The 17,819-nt window shown below is 42.1% G+C and overlaps 1 protein-coding gene across 1 annotated transcript; it reads left to right on the top strand.

The window, feature by feature from the left end:
• The first annotated feature begins 4,348 nt into the window (after positions 1-4,348).
• On the top strand, positions 4,349-17,314 carry syce2 (synaptonemal complex central element protein 2). Its single transcript, XM_043694889.2, has 4 exons — positions 4,349-4,429; positions 6,900-7,015; positions 13,293-13,512; positions 16,460-17,314. Exons 2-4 carry the CDS (start codon positions 6,906-6,908, stop codon positions 16,652-16,654), a joined length of 525 nt encoding a protein of 174 aa, XP_043550824.1. The 5' UTR covers positions 4,349-4,429; positions 6,900-6,905; the 3' UTR covers positions 16,655-17,314.
• Positions 17,315-17,819: the final 505 nt, after the last annotated feature.

Below are 17,819 nucleotides of genomic sequence, written 5' to 3'. Positions count from 1 at the left end.
TATTAATTCTCTCAACTCTCGCACTGCATTCTCAGGAATGTTTCAGAACAGGCAGAAGAGGATGAGTTGGGTAAGATCTCTCACCAGGCTACATGCTCATTGAACTCTAAACAATATCTAAACAACAACTCCTGACAGCCATAAACTCAGACATGTGACTTTCAGTAAACATGTCCAACAGGTCAAGACAGGTGATCTCCAAATCTTTGTATTTAATAAAGTAAGCTTTCAGTAGCCTCTAAAGAACTAAAACCCATACCTTTTCAGACTTCCAAATTAACTAATTTTTGCAATCTTTTAAACTTGCATAGGTGCTTTCATAGAGATAGGACATGGGCTGAATGGGCTTCTTTGATACTGTAAGATTCCATGATTGTTTAATCTGTAAAGTACTAACTCTCCTCAGTGCATTTTGTTCATATCTCCAGTGTCCTGGTCAAAATCTATTCCTTTCTCTGACCTTTATCATGTTTCTGTTTGTGGGAGTTTACTTTGCTCAAATTGATTGCCGTGATTCATATAACAAGGACTATAAATATATACCTTGTTGGCTGTGAAAGCCTCTGGAAAGTGCAAAGGATGTTAGAGATGCTACAGTACATCACATGGATGAGCACTAGAAAGTCATAACATTCAACGTTATGGGCCTAGTGTTGGAAAGTGGGACTAGTGTAGATTTAGAATAGTTTTTGTCAGTGTAGACTTGATGGACCGAACGGCCTTTCTGTACTGTATGATTCAATGATAAATGCATATTTTTCATCATCTTCAGGATTGAGGGAAACCACACCTTGTATTTCTTTTATTAGATTAGATTCCCTACAGTGTGGAAACAGGCCCTTTGGCCCAACTGGTCCACACCGACCCTCCGAAGAGTAACCCACTAAGACCCATTTCCCTCTGACTTATGCACCTAACACTATGGGCAAATTAGCATGGCCAATTTACCTGTCTTGCACATCTTTGGACTGTGGGAGAAAACCAGAGCACCCAGAGGAAACCCACCCAGACACAGGGAGAATGTGCAAACTCCTGACAGAGAGTCACCCGAGGCTGGAATCGAACCTGGCACCCTGAGGCAGCAGTGCTAACCACTGAACCACCGTGCCAGTGATATTTAACAACATTAAAAGGATGATATTTAACAACTTTTAAATTCTGTCAAGGATACAAGAATTCTCAGCTCAATATGTATCTCAGCTCACTGCCATTGTTGCCCATATTGTCAAATATCTCACCCCCCTAAGTGGCTCAATGCTGTGGTTGCAGTGATTTACAGAATCCAGCATATCCACACAAGCAGAATTGTTCTGGAAACTTCCATCTAGCAGTGTGACAGAAGATCTTCACAGATTATTGATTGGGAGAGAGGAAAAACAAAAAGAGAATCATTAACCTTATATTTCCGGGACTCATTTCATGCTGGAAGGATGAAAATGTGACCTTATTGTAATGAAGGGAGGGAAACTGTTACTCTGAAGTGAAGCTCATTAGCAGCTCTTTAAAATGTGAAGTGTAAACATTCAAATGAAATTTAATATCTATTGACAGAGCCACATGCGAATGTATTGTGGAGATGGTCAATCTGCAGTAATGCCATTTTTTCAACAGGTGAGTCTATTTCCATCAGTGTTGATGTTAGCCGCCTTTACTGTTGAAAAATTTCCTAACATAAATGGTCACGGGTGGACTTATTAGTCAAAACCCAGTGCAATCGTTGCAGTTTTTGACTTAATCATTCAGTCAGGGGATAAGATTAGCATTTATTCCCCTTGAGAAGGTGGTGCTGAGCTGTAGTTCAGGTGATGGTAGTCCTACAGGGCTAGTATACATTTTACATTTGCTAGGCTATTTCAGAGAGTAGGAACAGGAGTAAAGCCATACAGCCCATTGAGTCATAGAGATGTACAGCATGGAAACAGACCCCTCGGTCCAACCCATCCATACCGACCAGATATCCCAACCTAATCTAGTCCCAACTGCCAACACCCGGCCTATATCCCTCCAAACCCTTCCTATTCATATACCCATCCAAATGCGTCTTAAATGTTGCAATTGTACCAGCCTCCACCACATCCTCTGGCAGCTATTTCCATACATGAACCACCCTCTGCGTGAAAAAGTTGCCCCTTAGGTCTCTTTTATATCTTTCCCCTCTCACCCTAAACTTATACCCTCTAGTTCTGGACTCCCCGACCCCAGGGAAAAGACTTTGCCTATTTACCCTATCCATGCCCCTCATAATTTTGTAAACCTCTATAAGGTCACCCCTCAGCCTCTAACGCTCCAGGGAAAATAGCACCAGCCTGTTCAGCCTCTCCCTGTAGCTCAGATCCTCCAACCCTGGCACATCCTTGTAAATCTTTTCTGAACCCTTTCAAGTTTCACAACATCTTTCCGATAGACCAGAATTGCACACAATATTCCAAAAGTGGCCTAACCAATGTCCTGTACAGCTGCAACATGACCTCCCAACTCCTGTACTCAATACTCTGACCAATAAAGGAAAGCATACCAAACGCTGCCTTCACTATTTTATCTACCTGCGACTCCACTTTCAAGGAGCTATGAACCTGCACTCCAAGGCCTCTTTGTTCAGCAACACTCCCTAGGCCCTTACCATTAAGTGTATAAGTCCTGCTAAGATTTGCTTTCCCAAAATGCACAACCTTGCATTTATCTGAATTAAACTCCATCTGCCACTTCTCAGCCCATTGGCCCATCTGGAGTCTGTCCACAGTTCAATACGACTGTGGCTAATTAAACACAGCTATGCCTTTCACCCATCCTATCCCTTTAACTATGTGTGCCATTGGACATCAGAAATCTATCAATTGGTACCTTAAACATACTTAAAGACTGAGTTTAAACAGCCCTCAGGATTGAGAATTTGAAAGATTCTAAATCCTCTGAGATAAAAACTGACTCCTCATTGTGGATTTAAATGGCATCCATCTTATTATTAAATTGTACCCCCTGGTTCTAGTCTTCCCAACCAGGGGAACCCTCTTACCCTGTCTGTCACTCTAAGTATTTTGTAACTCTCAAATGCAATCACTTTTCATTCTTCAAATCTCTGGAGAATATCGACCCAGTGTGCCCAATATCTTTTTTCATCGGATAGTCTCACCATCCTGGGAACCAAGACTGGTTAACCTTCAGTGAGGTCTCTCTATGGCAATCATATCTTTCCTGAGATAAAGAGACCAAAGCTGCACATGATACTCCAGGTGGGGGATCATGAAACCATAGATGGATACATAGACAAGTAAATATATATCTCCCCGAAAGTGAAATATGAAAAATATCCATTATTAATATTTTTAAATCAGTGTGAGATATTAAACTAAGGAGATTTCTGTCTTTTTAGTACATGTAAGATTCCTGCAAAATTTAGAAGTAGATGGACAATTATTCTGATCAGTATTCATCCCTCGACCAACATCAGGAAAATCTATCTGCTCACGATCGCATTTCCATTAAAGGCAGCTTGATCTGTGCAAACTCACTACTGCATTGGAACAGTAATGAACAAAGGTCACTGGACTCAAGACGTTAACTTTACTCCTCTCTCCATAGATGCTGCCAGACCCACTGAGCTTCACCTGCAATTTCTGTTTTGTTTGTTTCAGACCTCCAGCATTCAGAATTCTTTGTTTTGTATATAATTTGTGGTGCTAGGTCACAGATCTGCCATGATATCACTGGATGGCATTATTATTGTTGATGATCAGCCAGACTGTTTCTCTTAGCGAGACCGACCTGCAGCAGCGAAAATATCAAGATATGCAGGATTGTTTTGCTACTCCAGTTACTTTGCCTGCCAGCAAACCCACTAGCCAGTAGGGTAACACAGGTTGGATTTCTAGAGGTGTTGACATTTTATTTATGAACAAAAGTATTATTCAGCATCTGCAAAGCACTTTGGGAGTTGTTGTGGTCTCAAAAGACACAACAAAAGCACTGTTACCTGTGAGTCAGCAGGCCTGGGTTCAAGTCCCACCTAGTCCAGAGGTGAGTCATAAAATTTCTGAACAGGCTGATGAGAAAATATCTAAAAATAATGTCAAGAGCACATCCCTATTTTGTTTGCAAGGTGGGTAGAGTGAAAACATATTAATTAGTCCTGATTCTCTATTTCCACTTAGTACCACAGAGCACTTAGCATCATACACACGCGGGCTCTGACCACGTGGAGGGCATCGAGAGAGCGCGGGAACGGCTCCAGTTTGTGAATGGGGTCACGATGATGTAATCATCTGACGCCACAGAAGGGTGGTGCAGGGCGTGGGTCACGTGAGGGGCGGGGCGTGTCGCTAGGGGGTTGCGGCCCTTAGGAACGGGCCTGGGAAGCCAGAGGGAAGAGGCAGGTAGCCTCAATAAACCTTCATACTTATATGTACTCACATTATATCATTTTAAATAAAAGGTAAGGCCGTGGTATATGTAGTTTACTGTCGGGCAATGACAATTAACAGGAGTTAAATGCATTTAATGATTTTGTTTTCTCAAAATTGTGCCCAACTCAAGTTTTTCTTAAATATTAAGGCACATGGTGCAGAGTGGGTGAATGCAGAATGTATTGCTGTGTTTTGCATGGCTCATACCAGCCAGTGCACATCACTAGACTATTTCAGGCAGGAATATGCATATCCCTCACTTTGTCTCCTCCAGTGGCGAGATGCAATTTCAAGGGTAAACTCAGTGTTGAGACTGAAGAGTGAAGGTGGGTTGCTTCACGTCACCTCTACAAGCTAGGGAGCTGGCTGACAAAGTAACCTGGAGCTGACTAGCAAGAAAATCCAGCACATCTTGATATTTCCACCACTGCAGGTCTCACTGAGAGCCAAAAGGATTCATTCCTGACGGGCTTTTGCCTGAAATGTCGATTTTCCTGCTCCTTGGATGCTGCCTGACCTGCTGTGCTTTTCCAGCACCACTTAATCTAGACTCTGATCTCCAGCATCTGCAGTCCTCACTTTTGTTTCACTGAGACCAGGCTGGCTGATCAAACAATATTATTCTTGAAACCCAAGAAAACAGGAAATGATGATATAGCCCATCCAGTGATAAAATAGCTGATCTGTGACATAATTCCACATGTGGGCCTTTGATGTCCCCTATTCCTTAACATGTTTTGTTAAACAATGTCTTAGCAATCTCACAGCTAGTATCAACTGCTGCTTATGGAAGAGAGTTTCCAAATTGCTACAACTCTTTGTGTGTAGAGATGTTTAATTTCATTCCTGAATTAGGAACACAGAGCATATTGAATTTATTGCAGAGGCATTGTTTAGTTTAACATTTGCACTGCCCCCAACCAAGCTACAAAGCAAACAATTGAAAATTGAGTGTTTTTTCTTGCTGTTCCAAAGAATTATACAACACAAAATGGTAAGGTCCTGAGGAGTATTGCTGAACAGAGATCTTGGAGTTCAGGTTCATTGTTCCTGGAAAGTGGAGTTACAGGTAGATAGGATGGTGCAGAAGGCATTTGGTATACTTTTCTTTATTGGTCAGACCATTGAGCACAGGAGTTGGGATGTCATGTTGTAGCTGTACACAATGTTGATTAGGCCACTTTTGGAATTTACGTGCAATTCTTGTCTCCTTCCTGTAGAAAGGATGTTATGAAACTTGAGAGGGTTCAGAAAAGATTTACAAGGATGTTGCCAACGTTGGAGGGTTTGAGCTTTAGGGAGAGGTTGAATAGGCTGGGGCTATTTTCCCTGGAGCGTCAGAGGCTGAGAGGTGACATTATAGAGGTTTATAAAATCATGAGGGGCATGGATAGGGGAAATAGACAAGGTCCAGACAAGTAGACCAGAATTGCACGCAATATTCCAACTGTGGCCTAACCAATGTCCTGTACAGCTGCAACATGACCTCCCAACTCCTGTACACAATACTCTGACCAATAAAAGGAAGCATACCAAACGCCTTCTTCACTATCCTATCTACCTGCGACTCCACTTTCAGGGAGACATGAACTTGCACTCCAAGGTCTCTTTATTCAGCAATACTCCCTAGGACCTTACCATTAAGTGTATAAGTCCTGCTAAGATTTGCTTTCCCAAAATGCAGCACCTTGCATTTATCTGAATTAAACTCCATCTGCCACTTCTCAGCCTATTGGCCCATCTGGTCAAGATCCTGTTGTAATCTGAGGTATCCCTCTTAGCTGTCCACTACATCTCCAATTTTGGTGTCATCTGCAAACTTACTAACTGTACCTCTTATGTTCGCATCCAAATCATTTATGTAAATGACAAAAAGTAGAGGACCCAGCACCAATCCTTGTGGCACTCCACTGGTCACAGGCTTCCAGTCTGAAAAACAACCCTCCCCCATCACCATCTGTCTTCCACCTTTGAGTCAGCTTTGTATCTAAATGACTAGTTCTCCCTGTATTCTGTGAGATCTAACCTTGCTAATCAGTTTCCCACGGAGAACCTTGTCGAACGCCTTACTGAAGTCCATATAGGTCACATCTCCTGCTCTGCCCTCATCAATCCTCTTTGTTACTTCTTCAAATAACTCAATCAAGTTTGTGAGACATGATTTCCCACGCACAAAGCCATGTTGACCATCCCTAATCAGTCCAGCTGAAGGCCAAAAGTAAAATTCTATGGATGCTGAAAATTTGCGACAGAAACAGAAAATGCTGGAAAGTGTTGTTTAGGACAGAGGAATTAAGTTATCATTTTAGATGAATTGACATTTCATCAGAACTGAAGTTTGGAAATATATGATTTGGGCAAAGCATCAAATGGTGATTATGAACCCCCAAGGATCTGCAGCTTGCAAGAGAGCAGAAAATTCAATGAAAAACATATGCAATCAATACAGACTAGTTTTAAATATGATGCAAGCTCTTAAAACTCTGCTTATTGTTGTAGATCAGGATGGCTGACAAGGATTATGATAGCGCTGAGCAAAAGATGGGGAATGTCAGTGAAAACACACTGCTAACTAGTGGCATCAGGAAGAATCTCTACACAGAGGCGGATTTAAGGTGAGGTGTTGCTATTCTGTCTTAAGCGGGAGAACAAACAAACTGATCTACAATGTTGTTGTTCCAAAGGTGCTGGAACATTTGCTTTTTGTAGTTGTCTTGATGCTTTGTGGGCCACATTGTCTACATTTTCTGCTTGAGTTACAACTGGGAGAATCTGATGGACTTCCTGCTGTTTTCACAAAGGCATGCCCGTGTATAGGAATGCACACTGTTCTGTGTAGCTATGAGTGACAGAGGGGCATTTTAACATTTAGCTCAGACAATCAATCTGAGATTGACAAATTGCTTATTGAGCTCCAAGTTAAAACATTTACAGCTATAAAAAATATATACTTTAGATGGCAGCACAGAGGCAGTGAATTTGCAGAGGTAAATTATTTCTTAATTCCAGTTTTTGTGGAGCTTTTTAAGATGAGGATTGGGAATGAAAATTTAGTAAAGATGGAGTATTTACCGAGCATTAAATACCTGGTAATTATCTGATATTTAACATAAAAAAGCAGTTATGTTTTGGTATGAAATCTTACAGGAGGAGTACTTACTTGTAAGAACTGATCAGGCTTTATTAAAAGGTGTAATGAGAAAGGTGTGAGAAAATGATACACGCCAGATACAAGTCCTGCTGTCATATTGTACACTGGTGTTACATTGGCAAAGTTCAAACTTTGAGTACAGCTATTGCTTAAATCTGTAAACTCTTAGCATTTTTTAACATATGTCACACATTCTCCTTATTTGGGCTTCACCATTCTCTAGTGCTTATTGGGACTAGCTAGCTAATTCTGATTTGAGCTGTTAGACCCAGAATGCTTTATAGAACATAGAACATAGAAGAATATAGCGCAGTACAGGCCCTTTGGCCCTCGATGTTGCGCCGATCCAAGCCCACCTAACCTATACTAACCCACTATCCTCCATATACCTATCCAATGCCCGCTTAAATGCCCATAAAGAGGGAGAGTCCACCACTGCTGCTGGCAGGGCATTCCATGAACTTACGACTCGCTGAGTGAAGAACCTACCCCTAACTTCAGTCCTATATCTACCCCCCCTTAATTTAAAGCTATGCCCCCTTGTAATACCCGACTCCATACGCGGGAAAAGGTTCACACTGTCAACCCTATCTAACCCCCTAATCATCTTGTACACCTCAATCAAGTCACCCCTAAACCTTCTTTTCTCTAATGAAAACAGCCCCAAGTGTCTCAGTCTATCCTCATACGATCTTCCTTCCATACCAGGCAACATCCTGGTAAACCTCCTCTGCACCCGTTCCAGTGCCTCCACATCCTTCCTATAGTATGGCGACCAAAACTGCACACAATATTCCAGATGCGGCCGCACCAGAGTTTTATACAACTGCATCATGACCTCAGGACTCCGGAACTCAATTCCTCTACCAATAAAAGCCAGTACGCCATATGCCTTCCTCACCGCACTATTTACCTGGGTGGCAACTTTCAGAGATCTGTGTACATGGACACCAAGATCCCTCTGCTCATCCACACTACCAAGTATCCGACCATTAGCCCAGTACCCCATCTTTTTGTTATTCTTCCCAAAGTGAATCACCTCACATTTAGCTACATTGAATTCCATTTGCCACCTTTCTGCCCAGCTCTGCAGCTTCTCTATATCCTGCTGTAACCTGCCACATCCTTCCTCACTGTCAACAACTCCTCCGACTTTCGTATCATCCGCAAACTTGCTCACCCAACCTTCTAACCCCTCTTCCAGGTCATTTATAAAAATGACAAACAGCAATGGTCCCAAAACAGATCCTTGCGGAACACCGCTAGTGACGGCACTCCATGAAGAAACTTTGCCATCAACTACTACCCTCTGTCTTCTTCCATCCAGCCAATTCCTAATCCAAACCTCCAACTCACCCTCAATGCCATATCTCCGTATTTTCTGCAGTAGCCTACCATGGGGAACCTTATCAAACGCCTTACTAAAATCCATATATACCACATCTACCGCTTTCCCCTCATCAACCTCCTTCGTCACCTTTTCAAAGAATTCAATAAGGTTTGTGAGGCACGACCTGCCCTTCACAAAACCATGCTGACTATCCTTGATCACATTATTCCTATCCAGATGTGCATAAATCCTATCCCTTACAATTCTCTCTAAGACTTTGCCCACAACAGATGTGAGACTCACCGGCCTATAGTTACTAGGGTTATCCCTACTCCCCTTTTTGAACAAGGGAACCACATTTGCTATCCTCCAGTCTTCTGGCACTACTCCTGTAGACAAAGAGGACATAAAAATCAAGGCCAATGGCTCTGCAATCTCCTCCCTTGCTTCCCAGAGAATCCTAGGATAAATGCCATCAGGCCCAGGGGACTTATCTATTTTCACCTTTTCCAGGATTTCCAACACCTCTTCTCTACATACCTCAAAGCCATCCATTCTACTTATTTGTGACTCAGTATTCACATCGACGACAATGCCCTGTTCCTGAGTAAATACTGAAGAAAAGTATTCATTCAGTGTCTCCCCAATCTCTTCCGCCTCCACACGCAACTTCCCACTACTATCCTTGACTGGACCTATTCCTACCCTAGTCATTCTTTTATTCCTAACATACCTATAGAAAGCCTTAGGGTTTTCCCTAATCCTACCGACTAAGGACCTTTCATGTCCCCTCCTTGCTGCTCTTAGCTCTCTCTTCAGGTCCTTCCTGGCTACCCTATAACTCTCAATCGCCCCAATTGAACCTTCACGTCTCATCTTGAGATAGGCCGCCCTCTTCCATTTAACAAGGGATTCCAATTCCTTATTAAACCACGGCTCCCTCGCACGACCCTTTCCTCCCTGCCTGACAGGTACATAATTATCAAGGACACTCAATAGTTGCTCCTTGAACAAGCTCCACATATCATTTACACTCTTGCCTTGGAGTCTACTTTTCCAAGCCACACATCCTAAGTCATGCCTCACCGCATCATAATTTCCCTGACCCCAGCTATAACTCTTGCCCTGTAGTACACACTTATCCCTTTCCATCACGAGAGTAAAAATCACCGAATTATGATCACTATCCCCAAAGTGCTCACCTACCTCTAATTCTAACACCTGGCCTGGTTCGTTACCCAGAACCAAATCCAGTATGGCCTCACCTCTTGTTGGCCTGTCTACATACCAGTATGGCCTCACCTCTTGTTGGCCTGTCTACATTATCTGCTGGACTTTGACTCATGGACTTCAGCTGAGAGCAGGACAGAAGTAAAATTTGAAACAGAAACTGAAAATGTTGGCAGTGGTTGTTTAGGACAGAACTGACATTTCAGCATATCCTCCTGCAATTTTTGCATGTCTATCTACTGTCTCACAAACACACTTAGTGATTTCTTTTGCTTGACTTGCTTTGCATGAAGCCACAGGAGGTTCACTCGTATTGATTCAAAATAATCTAAACATAAGTCTGATGCAATGCTAAAAAGCCATAAGTTAAAGTAAAATGTATACGTAACGTCTTACAGCTGTTCTTCAATGTTAAATGCACAAATTAATTATTTTTGAAATTGTACTTTTAGAGTAGAAACTGCTGATTTTTCTGTTGGCTGATAATAGAGAACACAGTGTTCCAGGGAATATGTGTAAATCCTTAGTTAATTGACTCAGTACATTAACATAGAACATTACAGCACAGTACAGGCCCTTCGGCCCTCGATGTTGCGCCGACCTGTCAAATCAATCTGAAGCCCATCTAACCTACACTATTTCATGTATGTCCATATGCTTGTCCAATGACAACTTAAATGTACTTAAAGTTGGCGAATCTACTACCGTTGCAGGCAAAGCATTCCATACCCTTACTACTCTCTGAGTAAAGAAACTACCTCTGACATCTGTCTTATATCTATCACCCCTCAATTTAAAGCTATGCCCCCTTGTGCTCACCATCACCATACTTGGAAAAAGGCTGTCTCTCTGTCGTCTGCAAATTTACTAACCCACCCTTCTATGCCCTCATCCAGGTCGTTTATAAAAATGACGAACAGCAGTGGACCCAACACCGACCCTTGCGGTACACCACTGGTAACTGGACTCCAGGATGAACATTTCCCATCAACCACCACCCTCTGTCTTCTTTCAGCAAGCCAATTACTGATCCAAACTGCGATATCTCCCACAATCCCATTCTTCCGCATTTTGTACAATAGCCTACTGTGGGGAACCTTATCAAACACCTTGCTGAAATCCATATACACTACATCAACCGGTTTACTCTCATCTACCTGTTTGGTCACCTTCTCAAAGAACTCAATAAGGTTTGTGAGGCACCACCTACCCTTCACAAAACCGTGCTGACTATCCCTAATCAAGATACTTGTGAAATGCTTTCAGTTAATGTACACCTCACCATCATGCAACTACGTAACTTCAAACTCGTCATGAACAATTATTTTTATTAATGAAAAATACTGTCTCCTTCCCAGAGGATGCCTGTCCTACTCAATCCCAAATTTGGCTTTCTCCCACCTCTTCAACCTTTGCTCCATTCTGTCTATATGTTCCCTCTTTGTGTTGAAACCCTAATCCATGTCTCCATCACATCTTGATAGCACTTTTTAACACTAGTCGAACTGCTGTCCTTGCTCCAATCCTCCAGTTCGTTCAAAATTTCATAGCTCACCACTAAAGAGAATTAGAAATATCTGACATGGAAGGAAGCCATTCTGCCCATCAGGTCCTCAATGGCTGACAAGAATATATCCTGATGAATGGAGGTGATAACCTTGTATTTGAGATGAAGTTAGACAAGTTCATGAAGGAGAAGGGAAAATAGAAATGTAGATAGAAAAAGAGTTGGAAAAGGCTAATATGGAGCATAAAAACTAGCATGCACCCATTGGGCTGAATGGCCTATATGCAAATTCAATGTGAGCTGTATTTCCACAACCCAAGCCACAATTCCAGCAGGGGAAATTTCTTCCTCTCTAATCCTGAAGGCTTAAAGTTGCTGGCTTGCTGTCAGCAAGTGGCTTGTGCTAAATCACACACTATAATAACCTGCAATCTTGATGTATGATTCAGACTCGCATTTAGCTGGGAACAATCAAGTTTCAATCATCTCGGAAAGGTCTTCTTACCAGGAAACATATTCTAGCTTGGGAAACAAAGTGACTCTGAGAATCTATTTAAGATTGTTAGCAATGATGATCTTTTGCAGTTCCACATGCCAGATTGTGCATGCAGTGTATTAGCCTGAGCTTGGCAACACAATAATTTATGAAACACTGCCTTTTACACTGGGTTTATGTGAAGAATTGACATGAATAGAAGATGCTTAATAATGGAACAGTCACATTGGGTTGAATTTCCATAATCTTCCCCTCTGTCCGTGGTTCTTGACCGCTAATGTTTGCATCCTCTGATAGTAACACATTGATTGAATATTCTTGGTTACCATATCAAGCTAGTTGGACTTTGTGTTTACCTGATAGAGTCATAGAGATATACAGCATGGAAACAGACCCTTCAGTCCAACTTATCTATGTCGACCAGATATCCTAAATTAATCTTGTCCCATTTGCCAGTATTTGGCCCATATTCCTCTAAATCCTTCCTGTTCATATACCCATCCAGATGTCTTTTAAATGTTGTAATTGTATCCGCCTCCTCGCCTTCCTCTGGCAGCTCATTCCATACACACACCACCCTCTGCATGAAAACGTTGCCCCTTAGGTCCCTTTTAAATCAATCCCCTCTCACCTTATTCCATCTAGTTTTGGACTCCCCTTGACTATTTACCCTATCCATGCCCCTTATGATTTTATAAACCTCTATAATGTCACCCCTCAGCCTTTGATGCTCCAGGGAAAACAGTCCTGGCCTGTTCAGTCTCTCCCTGTATTTCTAACCCCAGCAACGTCCTTTCAATTCACAGCATCGTTCCGATAGCAGGGAAACTAGAATTTAATGCAGAGTTGATTCAATCCTTGAAGTCCAAAGCAAGTTCTCCTTTATTTGGTGCACACAGTTTAATTTACTGCCTTTGTAATTCCGAAACCTTTCTCCCTGATTCTTATGGAGAGCTTGCAGGCTTACTTGAAAACATCTTTGGGAACAATATCTAAAAATTACTCCCCAGATGTACAATTCTGATAGCTCATTCCTTTCTCTAAAAGGGATAGATGGTCCAGCCATAACATAGCTATGCAATACTTACATTTATTTTAATAACACTTTATCTATAGATATCATACTCACCAGCTTATGATTTTATTTTATTGTTGTTGTATTTTTTCTCCTGTAACAGAGCAGAATCCTGTAGTTTAGTTGATGAAAGAACAGCAAACTCAGATTTTGAGGATTCCACGATTGATTTCAGTCACAAGCCCCCAAACTGTTTTGTGGCATCAGATTCAAGCATCGACGCCCTGTGTGAGCGAACAAAACAGCTGGTTAACGAAATAAACAAAAGTAGGATAAAGGACCACAAGTTGATGAGCAGCTTTAAAGACACTCTTATTTTGAAGGTATTTGTACTTTTCTGAAGCCAAGAGCTGTAATTTATGCAAGGACTCGTTTTATGTGAAGAGTGCTGTGTGTTTGAAATGAGGCAATTTCACAGCCCTTTGCTCTTTATGAAATTCTGTAGCTCCTGTGAAGAACAGCCTAGATGACTCATCAACTGTTTCTTGTGTGTATCGTGTACAGCAAAGGATGTAGTGTGAATGAAGGAAGCTCCATGCAAGATCATTTACCTAGCTATGGGACTGTGGTTAGGAGTTGTTGAATTCCAGGTTGATGCTAAGTTGCTAATCTTAGTCGCTGCAATTGGCCTCGATGTTCCTAGCTGAGGCAGGGGAATAATCAGCCCAGATCACCTGCAAGCTCTTCATAAGAATCAGGGAGAAAGGTTTTGGAATTACAAAGGCAGCAAATTAAACTGTGTGCACCAAATAAAGGAGAACTTGCTTTGGATTTCAAGGATTGTATCAACACTGCATTCAATTCTAGTCTCCCTGCTATAGGAAAGATATGAAATTGAAAGGCTTCTGAAACAATGTTGCCAGGTTAGAGATATAGGGAGAGGCTGAACAGGCTGGGGCTGTTTCCCTTCTTGGGGGGCTCATAAGAATTGTTGATGAAAACTGGACTGGCATTAGTCATCATGACATCCACTCACTCACTGTCCAGACTTGCACATGAAGATTGCCGTATTGGCGTGCATTGGCGAGGATAAGCTGGCCAAGGATACTTAACGGTTTGACGGTGGATAGGCAATGGCAGACATTTAAAGGACACATGGATGAACTTCAACAATTGTACGTCCCTGTCTGGTGTAAGAATGAAACAAGGTAGGGGGTCTTCCATAGCTAACAAGGGAAATCAGGAATAGTTTTAAAGTCAAAGAGGAGGCATACCCGAGGACTGGGAGAAATTTAAAATTCAGCTGAAGGGGACAAAGGGTTTAATTCAGAAAGGGAAAATAGAATATGAAATTAAGCTTGTGAAACATAAAAGCTGACTGCAAAAGCTTCTATAGATATGTGAAGAGAAAAAGACTGGTGAAGACAAATATTGGTCTCTTGCAGTTAGAATCAGGTAAATTCATAATGGACAACAAAAAGATGGCAGAACAGTTGAACAAAACTTTGGATCGGTGTTCACTAAGGAGGTCACAAATGACCTTCTGGAAATGCTAGGGGACAGAGTGCAATGCATGAAGGAAGAACTGAAGGAAATCCTTATTAGTCAGGAAATGGTATTGGAGAAATTGATGGGATTAAAATCCCAGGGCCTGATGCTCTGCATCCCATAATACTTAAGGAAATGGTCCTAGAAATAGTGGAATCATTGGTGATCATTCTGTAGACTCTGGGAGAGTTCCAAAAGACTGAAGGGTAGCTAATGTAACCCCACTTTTTAAAAAAGCAGGGATAAAGGAAATGGGGAACTAAAGGCCAGTTAGTCTGACATTGGTGGTGGGGAAAATGCTGGAGTCAATCTTTAAGGATGTAATAACTGAGCATTTGGAACACGGTGACAGAATTGATCCCAGTCAATATGGATTCACTGTAGGGAAATCATACTTGACAAATCTTCTGGAATTTTTTGAGGATGTGGCCAGTAGAGTGCACATGGGTGAATCAGTGGATGTGGTGTATCTGGACTTTAAAAAGCCTTCTAACAAGGTTCAACACAAGAGATTAGTAAGGAAAATTAAAGCTCATGGTATCGGAGGTCATGTATTGATATGGATAGAGAACTGGTTGGCAGACAGGAAGCAGAGAGTTGGAATAAACAGATCCTTTTCAGAGTGGCAGGCAGTGACAAACGGGGCACCGTCAGGTTCGGTGCTGGGACCACAACTGTTCACAATATACGTTAACGATTTGGACAAAGGAATTGAAAGCAGTAGCTCCACGTTTGCAGATGACACTAAGCTGGGTGGCAGTGTGTGCTGTGAGGAGGATGGTAAGAGGGTGCAGGGTGACTTGGACAGACTGGGCTGAGTGGGCAGACGCTTGACAAATGCAGCATAATGTGGATAAATGCGAGGTTATCCACTTTGGTGGCAAAAACAGAAAGGCAGATTATTATCTGAATGGTGACAGTTTAGGAAAAGGTGAGGTGCAACGAGACCTGGGTGTCATGGTTGAACAGTCACTGAAGATTGGCATCACGTGCAACAGGTATTGAGGAAAGGGAATGGTATGCTGGCCTTCATAGTGAGAGGATTTGAGTATCAGAGTAGGGGTGTCTTGCTGCAGTTAGGCAGGGCCTCGGTGAGGCCACACCTTGAGTGTTGTGTGCGGTTTTGGTCTCCTAGTCTGAGAAAGGACATTCTTGTTATTGAGGGAGTCCAGCGCAGGTTCACCAGACCGATTCCCGGGATGGCAGGACTGACACAAGGAAAGACTGGATCGACTGGGCTTGTATTTGCTGGAATTTAGAAGAATGAGGGGGAATCACGTAGAAACATGGAAAATCCTGATGGGACTGGATAGGCTAGATACAGGAAAAATGTTCCCGATGTGGGAGATGTCCAGAACTAAGGGGGGGGGTCACAGTCTAAGAATAAGGGTAGGCCATTCAAGACTGAGATGAGGAAGAATGTCATCACTCAGAGTTGGGGACCTGTGGAATTCTCTCCCACAGGAAGCTATTGGGGCCAGTTCATGAGAGATATTCAAGAGGGAGCTGGAAGTGGCCCTTGCAGCTAAAGGGATGAAGGGGAATGGGGGAAAGAGGACGGAAATGGGATACTGAGATTGCACGTGCACGATTAGGCATGATCGTATTGAATGGTGATGCAAACTCGAAGGGCCGAATGGCCTACTCCTCCATCTATTTGTAATGTTCCTACGTTTCTGTATGAGTTAGGGATACATGTGGGCTGCAGCAAAACCAGAGCTTTAGCTTTAAATGTTGACTGGGAGAAAATCAGGGAAAGGATATAACTTATAATTTCTTAAGGTTTCAGAATTCTCGAAGAAGATCGAAGAAGGATTGTTTGAAATCTACAGTAGTGAGAACAAATTGATTGAGGACACACTGCAAGAGCTGTTGAACATCCTCGATAGGGTCAGATGTTTAGAGTCCGAACTTAAACAGACCTGCACTGCCATGGCAACAGTCTACAAGGACATGTGTACTCAACCGGAAGTATAAGTGGTACTTTACTACATAACGGGCTCTAGAGAATAACTATTCACATTTTTTCTTTACCTTTTCTTTAAAAGTGTTCAGTGTCGTAGGTAGAAAATGCAATTGCTTATAGATTTCTTGGTGGCCAGTTGGCTTTCTATTAAGTAATGGGTTTTTTTTTTGCAATCCAGTAAAGTTATGCTTTAGAACACAACCTCTGCAAAACTCCAGGGCCCAGCCAATTTTTAACCCATTCAAAACCCATCCACTCGCTTGAGTTAAACTCAGGTCTCCCATTGCCTGAATCTACTACCTTTATTTAATTAGCACTCAGTGTGAAATTGTACTGTAGTTTCTGCTTGGCAGATTTTCTTATATTAACAATTGTAAAATAAATTGTTTAAGAACTGCTTTGCAGGTTGTTACATTTAAAAACAAAATGGAGGTAGTTGCACTGTTGATATAACACTGTGTGCAGTGGAATAGCTGACATACATTCAAAGCCACAATTCTCTCTCAGCCTGGTTGCAATCTAAACTATGTTGTCAAAGAGTTGGACATAAATGGGTGACAGCTGCCACAAATACACACACAGCCATACTCACCTCAGGCTGCAGGCACTGTGTTAAGTTGAAAATTGTAAGGGAGGTTACTCGTTTTAAAATATATGCTAATGATTGTAAATTGTGGTGTGTAGCTTGGTTTAAATTAAAGGTGGTTGTATTAGAAATAAACATCTGTGTTTTGCAGTGTTATATAGTTCAGCATGACAAAAAGGACTCGTTAATGGACATTCACACACTCAAGTGCTGCTGCTACGACCCTTTTATTGGTGAGAAATCAGTGTGCTGTAATGATTAATGTAATTTGGAACGCACACGATAAAAGAAATATCCCTGATGTTTATGCATCACCAGTGAGTAGCATGACTTCTGGGGATCAGGTGGCCCTCAATCAGCTATTTCCCAGGGGAACAACTCCTGCCAACATTACCAGAGTTATCCAGAAATGGTTAGCCCTCAAACTCTCAAAAGCAGAAATTAACGGAGAAGCTTAGCAAGTCTGTTTTCACTCCAGAGATGCTGCCAGAGTTAACGTTTTGAGTCCAGCTATCCATCTTCAGAACTGTTGTGAAGGAAGGTCACTGGATTCAGAACATTAACTCTGCTTTCTCTCCGTAGATACTGCT

The sequence above is a fragment of the Chiloscyllium plagiosum genome, unplaced genomic scaffold (assembly GCF_037043375.1).
Source record: "Chiloscyllium plagiosum isolate Xiang-an unplaced genomic scaffold, Cpla_swu_hap1 HiC_scaffold_45, whole genome shotgun sequence".
NCBI classification, from domain to species: Eukaryota; Metazoa; Chordata; class Chondrichthyes; order Orectolobiformes; family Hemiscylliidae; genus Chiloscyllium; species Chiloscyllium plagiosum.
This window is presented reverse-complemented; position numbering and strand designations above follow the sequence as displayed.